We start from the raw sequence: 7,719 nt of genomic DNA, 5'->3' as shown, positions 1-7,719 counted from the left end.
TCAATAGTTAGTATATTTCAAAAATATAGATATTTAATATATATGTTCGACAAAAAATTTCCAACGAAGGTTATTCATCTAACCACCTTTAGCTACACTGCTGATTGCGAGTAAAGCTCAACAGTATTAGCCAAACTCTATGACAATAAACTACTTTTTATTTTGATTTATCTCGAAGTCCTTTCATTGACAACTCCATACTATTTTTCAATATGCATGTACGAAGCCTTCTCAAGCCTTTTTGGTTTTTTTTTTGAGCCCTTCATAGGAAATTACAATAATGATGAACAACTTGTTCCCAAATAGAAGGATTCATCATGTTTCAGTTGTTGTTCAATGAGATAGGAGACAAATTTATTGAGTTTGTTTGTCCCTAACATCTGGTTTGATTGTTCAATTCACACTTCACCCTCTTCGTCAACAACGGAATTTTCAATAATAAAAAAAAATCCTACTGGAAGATTCATTTCTCGTCCCACCAAATTCATCTTCGGACAATACGGTTGTTGAGCCTATATTATAGGGCTTTAAATTCATTGTTACCAAAATGGAATAAGGATACATATTCCTAATTTAAGTCTCATGCTAGGATAGCATAGATACCTAAATAGAACATTGTTGTTGCACCGAGCCACATTTTATCCTAAATTAGAACTTGTGAACCAATTTTTAATTTTTAGGTTAATTCCATGGGTGATCTAACCTACAATGAAGAAGAAGATTACTCAATTATAAACTGCAATTTGCCGAAAGATGCAATGGAGCTGATACTCATAGCGCTTCCGGTCAGATCACTTCTCGTATCTCATGAAAGTAACAATTTTTATAAAAGTTACAACTCTTCATAAAAGTCATAACTCTTCATATTTCATCAATCTATATTGTACCACTGCTAGACAAAAAAATAATTAACTCAAATTAAGTAAGACTATCGAGAGAAATGGTAGACTAATGCATGCAACAATGCAAGTATACATAGGATTAAAGGAGGAACATTTACAATTCCAACAAAGTTTGGCCCAATACTTCATTCTGGTACCAATCAGTTAAGCTTAAGTTTGGCCTGGTATTCTTATTTGACAGTCAGTTGCTTAAGTAAGTTTAAAAGGGGCTGGTATTTAGACATATAGATGGTGGTAAAAGTTTTTGGGAGAAGGGGAAGGCAAATGTTTATTGTTTCGCAAGTGTAACGGCTATTATCCTCGTTAAAAAAGTTGTTTGTTACTCTCTCTGTCCCTATTTACTTGTCCATATTTTCTTTTATATCTGTCCTTACTTACTTGTCCATTTTAACAAATCAAAAAATGACAACAATTTTTTTTCCTAATATGCCTTTATTTAATTCTAGAAATTTTCTAGTACTACTAAGTTGTAGTGCATGCTTTTTGGAAGCAGAAAATACATTTAGTATACTCGGAAGTTGCATAATCTTCTACATTAAGGGTAAAATTGTAACTAACCTATGATAATAATTGGTGTTACGTCACTTGTAAAGTAGACAACTAAATACGAACAGAGGGAGTATTTAAGTATAACGATTAAAATAAGTGTAAAAAAAAATTGTTTGTTATTTAAGTGTAAGAGACAAACTCATTTCGAATCAACTTAGCCCATAAGGTGTCAACTGGCGGCCCATTACCAATTACCGGAGCGATATAATATAAATAGTACGGAATTATGAAAGAGAAGTTGAAAGTAAAAATTAGGGTTTTGTTTGTTGCCGATCAAAGAAGATGATTTACGAGGTGAATTCACCGCTTTTCCGATCGTTCCTGAGCCAGAAAGGAGGCACATCTGACAAAAGGTACATCTCGCTAACCCTAAATTCATCGGTTTTCTGTACAGACTTATTAGGTTACATTCTCAAATTCATAGTCTGCTTGCAGAAGAAGATTCCGTCTGTTAGATTTCCATTTAGGTGGAGGATTTAACTATGCTAAGAGTTTGTATAAGACTTATTAGGGTTACATTCTCAAATTCATAATTACTAGTCTGTTAGATTACCCTTTTGTTCATTTCCTTTTATGTGGATTCTTTGAATAGAATTTATATATAAATTTCTCTATTGTGAACTTTGTATAAATTGTTGAATTTGTTTAGCGATGAGTTATGTAGTGTGTAACCGCTAATAAGAATTCAATTTTGATTTAGTTTCAGATTTAATTCGATTAGGAAACATGTTGATGATTTTTGGCCTTTTTCCTCAGTAGGTATTTAGAAACGGAAGCAATCTCAGTCATAATAATGCGATATTTTCCCACTAGATGTCATGTTTCTGATCTCATGTTGTCTGGTAGTATACATGTATGTTGCAAAAAATTGTTTTCCAATGTTTTTCAATCTGTAATATGAAAACAAAAACATCTTTAATGGACATTGCACTTCAAATTCATCGGAAGCAGCTACTTAGCTTGTGGTTTAGTTAACAGAACAATCAGATTAGAGTCTCTAAGATTGCTTAGAGTTGTTGAAATTGGGTTTTAAGCTATGTTGCTCTTCTATTCAAAGAATCCACACAAACAAAAATTGTGTGCCTGCAGTTTTTCTCCAAGTGTATTATAATTATCTAATGTAGTTTTCGTGTCCACTTGTTGTTCCTTCACTGTCGTGTCAACAGCCTCACTTCTCTAACCTTTTTGTTTAATCGTGAAGGAAAACAACAGAAGAGCAGAAGCCCAAGGATCAGAGGCCAAAAGCAAGTGACAACAAGCCTGTTATGAATGAATGAGAATATTTGGAAGCAACTCTTTTACAACATGTACTGCATTTCACATTTAAATACATCATAAGATATTTTATCCTTTACTTCTATTGGTTTTAATTTCCGATCCAATGCACTTACATTTTGGGACTAATTAGTGTTACGTTAGTGGGTAAATAGTGGTTTAACTAAATTTTAATTACAATTTGAGAATATCTAGTGTAACCATTGGAAGTAGGCTCTTCATGAATTGCTAATTCTGAATAGAATAGATGGGCAACGATGATTAGCACAGGCTATGTAAAGATTTTTCGTTTTGTGTTAAGATTGTGTCATGCCATGTCTTGAAAGATGCACTTTATAGAGTGGTGGTTCGATCATTTATATCTTAAAGGGATTTCCTTAATTGCACCTTGAACAATTGTAGAAGAGAAAACTTGTTTGAATACTCAATTAACATATGTTGTTTAATCTATACTAACAAATAGTTATAACAATAATTTTGCAGAAACATAAATAATAAAGTTTAAAGCATGTACTCAAAAATAAAAATTAATAAGATAGACATAAATTAATGGATGTAAAATACATGTCAGGATCTGTAACAATAGAATGAAATTGAAAAGAAAAAAATCGAGCCCACTAAATACAAAATATTGCCTTGATGAAATTACTCCCCTCTAGTACCCTAGGTTTAAAGGAATAAATCATCTCAAGATGGAACAATTCTATTCACTTGTATAATAATACACAAACAATAGTGATAGTGAATCATTCAACACGAGCAAAATACCCAAATATTTAATTGTGAAGAAGAAGTTCAGAATTTTCATTATTTTAAAATGAGAGAAAATTCCTGTATACATAAACAAAAAAGGGCAAATGTTTATTGTGTTTTATCGAAAATGTCACAACTCTTCGAAAAAGTTACAAGCCTTAATAAAGGTCACAACCTTTTCAAAAAAGTCACAATTTAAAAGTCGCAATTTTTCATAAAAATTGAAACTCTTCATAAAAATCACAACTTTTCATGAAAGTTGAAATTCTTCATAAAAATCACAACTTTTCATGAAAGTCGCAACTCTTCATGTTTCATTCAAAGCTAAAATGATACTGGTCTTCAATTTATATTGTACCACCCCTAGACAAAAAAATGATTAACTCAAATCACCAAATGTAAAGTAAGATTATCAAGAAACGGTAGACTAATGCATACAACAATGCAAGTAAACATAGGATTAAAGGAGAAACATTCGCAATTCCAAAATTTAAATTTTTTTTAAAGGTATGACTGTTATATCTTTATCTGAACCAGCTAACTCACATAGTTTAGCCCAATAATTCATTCTAGTACAAATCAGTTAAACTTATGTTTGGCCTGTATAAGTAAGTTCAAATATGGATGATATGTAGACATATAGAAGATTTTGTGGAAGCTTAATTTGTGAGATGGCAGTGATGGTTGTTAAAGTTTTTGGGAGAAGGGGAAGGCAAATGTTTATAGTGTCTTAAGTGTAATGGCTATTGACGAGTCCTCAATTTAGACTCATTTAGGATTTTATTTTTATAGATTTAGTGTCCTCAAATGCATATTTTGTGCCACTAACAATTATAAATCCTTAATTTTCAGGGATTTGAATTGGGAAAACAAAATATGGACACTAATGAGCAAAAAGGAACAATGCAACTGAAAGAACAAAGTAAACAAGGCTTGAGAATCGCCTAAATCATTGGGCCAGTCAACGAATAACTGTGGTATCGCCTAATGTTCCAGTGTGCAAAGCCTTGAAGGAGAAAATCAAATGGACGATGGAAAGAAGAATCGACGAGTCGCCGAAGATTCCGCGACGCAGTGCCTTATTGCCCAAAGTGACAGAATTTGAAGATGTTGAAGGCTAAAGCAAAACGACGATGAGAATGACTAAATGATGGATCGTTAATTGGATCTACAATCCCAATTAACTGCGCCCGAATGGTCCTACGCAGCACAATTTTTGTAACTATAAATACATTTTATAATTCTTTGTTTAGTATCTATCTATCTATCTATCTATCTATCTAGCGAACAATCTATCAATCGAGTTATCTAGCTATTCATTAATGTTCAGTTTGAAAGTTGGAGAGACAACAATTTTCTTAGCTTTGAAGATTTTCAATTCCAAGAAATTGAAAGCGGGTGTTGAAGATTCTTCATCTTAGACCTCTGCAAAGACAATATTAATCTTATTTAGTTGATGTAAACACAGTTTGGTATTGATTTCTTACTTTTTACTATGTCAAGCTAAAATTCCAATTCTTGGGGTGTGATTATGTGATTATGGGTTGATTTAGTTGTTGGGTATTACTAATTGATAGTGTAAATGTTGTTTAAAAGTGATTTCATTCGGTAATTGTGGCTTAATCTAAAAAGTTGTAGTTGAAAATGCAACTCTACCTTCATATTTTTGGCTTGCTCGAGAGAGAGGTTTTGAAACCAAGATTACTAAATTAATGGTCTGTGGGCTTTTAGGTTATCATGGGTTCAACTCGAGAGAGTGAATCCTAAACCTTTTTTCCACACATTCAGCGCGAGAGAGTGAATGTACTAAAGCGAAGATTGTTCTTAATTGATGCTTATTGGTATTCGAGAGAAACCAATTTGATTCGGGGTAAATTGCTCGACAGAGAATTTATCTCCACTAAAATCTAGCATATTCATTGATTCACAGCTATTCACTGTTAATTGCAATTATCATGTTGTCTATCTTATCCCATATCCTATCACATCCCATAATCCTATCACTTGTTTATTCGTATTATTTACTTTTTAGTTGACAATTACATACAAAACCCCCTTGATATCTGACACTTGTGTCACTCCAAACTTTACTTATGTTTTTTTTATTCGTAAATACTTTTAGCTATGATTGACTGGAACATATTCTTATTTTCCCATTGATTCTCAGTTACGAACCGTTAACCCAACTCACTAGTTGGGTTATATTACTATTGAACGATCGCTGATACTTAATATCGGATGAAGTGACTTTGTTACGTTCTTATCAACTATTATCCCCGTAAAAAAATTATTTGTTATTTAAGTGTAGCGATTATTATCCCTGTAAAAAAAATTATTTGTTATTGAAGTGTAATAGACCAATTCCGAATCAATTTAGCCATAAGGTCTCAACTGGCGGCCCATTACCAATTATCATATAATATAAATAGTATGAAAGTTAAGAAAGAGAAGTTGAAAGTGAAAATTAGGGTTTTGTTTGTTGCCGACAAAGGAAGATGATTTACGACGTGAATTCGCCGCTTTTCCGATCGTTCCTGAGCCAGAAGGGAGGCACATCTGACAAAAGGTACATCTCGCTAACCCTAAAATTTATGATTTATGATGTATTAGGGTTACATCCTCAAATTCATAGCTTAACCTAAAACGTAAAGTTTAATAGTTTGTGAGTTGGATTTTGCCTGCTTGCTTGCAGAAGATTCCGTCTGTTAGATTTCCTTTTAGGTTGGAGACTTTGAATAGATTTTATATATAAATTTCTCGATTGTGAGCTTTGTATAAATTTTATCAATTTGTTCAGCGATGAGTTATGTAGTGTGTATCTCCCTAATAAGGCTTAAATTTTCATTCAGTTTCAGAAATAATTTGATTAGGAAACATGTTGATTTTTGGCAATATAGAAACCAAAGCAATTTCAGTAGATATTTTCCTACTATATGTCAATTTGTTCATGTATATTGCCAAAAATTGTTTTCCAATGTTATGAAGCTGAAAGGCATTGCGCTTACTTGTGTAGCTGTTTAGTTAAAACAACATTCAGATTATTAGAGTATGGCTTAGAGCTGTTGAAATTGGGTTTTAAGCTATGTTGCTCTTCAAAGGTGTGTCAATCCTCCAAAAGCAGCTACTACTCTCTTCGCGAGGGTCTAAAACACGTGTGTGCCAACATTTTTGCTCTAACTGTATTATCTTTATCTAATGTAGTTTTCGTGTCCACTTGGTGTTCCTTCATCGTCGTTTCAACAGCCTCACTTCTCCAACCTTTTTGTTTAATTCTACAGGAAAACAACAGAAGAGCAGAAGCCCAAGGAACACAAGCCAAAGGCAAGTGACAACAAGCCTGTTATGAATGAATGAGAATATCTGGAAGCAACTCTTTTACAACATGTTGAATAGCATTTGACATTTAAATACATCATAAGATATTTGATCCTTTATTTCTATTGGTTTTAATTTCCGATCCAAGCTTTTCATTTTGGTTAAATGGTGGTTTAACTAAGTTTTACAACTTGAGTGTAGCCATTGGAAGTAGGTTATCATGTTTTTCTTTCTATGCATCACCAATAAACTACAAAATGACTTAAAAGAGAAACAAATATGAATGCCAAACAAAAGAGCAATCAATGTTTCGTAAAGTGAATAAAACTTATATCAATAATGAATTAGACAAGTAATTTGATGGTAAAACATGATAAACTGCCAAATGAATTAAATTTGAATTAAAAGTGTATTAAACATGAATCAGAAGCGAATTAAACATGAATTGCAAAATATAGCATACGAAAAAACATTTTTTGATCTGTAAACTGAATAAAACTTATATCAAAATATAGCAATACGAAAAAGCATTCATATTCTGCTTGCAGAAGAAGATTCCGAGTGTTAGATTTCCTTTTAGATTGGAGGCTTCGAATAGATTTTATATATAAATTTCTCTATTGTGAGCTTTGTATAAATTTGTCAATTTGTTCTGCTCATGTAGTGTGTAATCGCTAATAAGACTTAAATTTTGATTCAGATTCAGAAATAATTCGATTAGGAAACATGTTGATTTTTGGCTTTGCTCAGTAGGTATATAGAAAACGAAGAAATCTCAGTCGTAATGATGAGATCTTTTCATGTTTCTGATCACGTAGCGTCTCATGCTGTCTTGTAGTATACATGTACGTTGCCAAAAATTGTTTGCCAATGCTAATTAAAAAAAAAAAACTAAAATGGTAAGTTTCATCAAAATATTGTTTGT

At 32.3% G+C, this 7,719-nt stretch overlaps 2 protein-coding genes across 2 annotated transcripts; both read left to right on the top strand.

Moving 5' to 3' along the window:
• The first annotated feature begins 1,636 nt into the window (after positions 1 to 1,636).
• On the top strand, positions 1,637 to 2,805 carry LOC101258164 (wound-induced basic protein-like). The gene is made up of 2 exons (XM_004241888.5): positions 1,637 to 1,804; positions 2,653 to 2,805. Exons 1-2 carry the CDS (start codon positions 1,734 to 1,736, stop codon positions 2,726 to 2,728), a joined length of 147 nt encoding a protein of 48 aa, XP_004241936.1. The 5' UTR covers positions 1,637 to 1,733; the 3' UTR covers positions 2,729 to 2,805.
• Positions 2,806 to 5,884: 3,079 nt separating this feature from the next.
• LOC101257869 (wound-induced basic protein-like) lies at positions 5,885 to 6,960 on the top strand. Its single transcript, XM_004241887.5, has 2 exons — positions 5,885 to 6,045; positions 6,758 to 6,960. The coding sequence occupies exons 1-2, from the start codon at positions 5,975 to 5,977 to the stop codon at positions 6,831 to 6,833; spliced, it is 147 nt and encodes a 48-aa protein (XP_004241935.1). The 5' UTR covers positions 5,885 to 5,974; the 3' UTR covers positions 6,834 to 6,960.
• Positions 6,961 to 7,719: the final 759 nt, after the last annotated feature.

The sequence above is a fragment of the Solanum lycopersicum genome, chromosome 6, assembly GCF_036512215.1.
Source record: "Solanum lycopersicum chromosome 6, SLM_r2.1".
Classification (NCBI taxonomy): domain Eukaryota; kingdom Viridiplantae; phylum Streptophyta; class Magnoliopsida; order Solanales; family Solanaceae; genus Solanum; species Solanum lycopersicum.
Note: the sequence above shows the minus strand (reverse complement) of the source record. Positions and strands in the feature narration are given on the sequence as shown.

Bases quoted from the DNA above. Each gene is read 5' to 3' on its own strand.
- LOC101258164 (XM_004241888.5), top strand. From the start codon at position 1,734: ATGATTTACGAGGTGAATTCACCGCTTTTCCGATCGTTCCTGAGCCAG. The intron at 1,805-2,652 runs GTACATCTCGCT...TTAATCGTGAAG, and splicing joins GGAGGCACATCTGACAAAAG to GAAAACAACAGAAGAGCAGA.
- LOC101257869 (XM_004241887.5), top strand. From the start codon at position 5,975: ATGATTTACGACGTGAATTCGCCGCTTTTCCGATCGTTCCTGAGCCAG. The intron at 6,046-6,757 runs GTACATCTCGCT...TTAATTCTACAG, and splicing joins GGAGGCACATCTGACAAAAG to GAAAACAACAGAAGAGCAGA.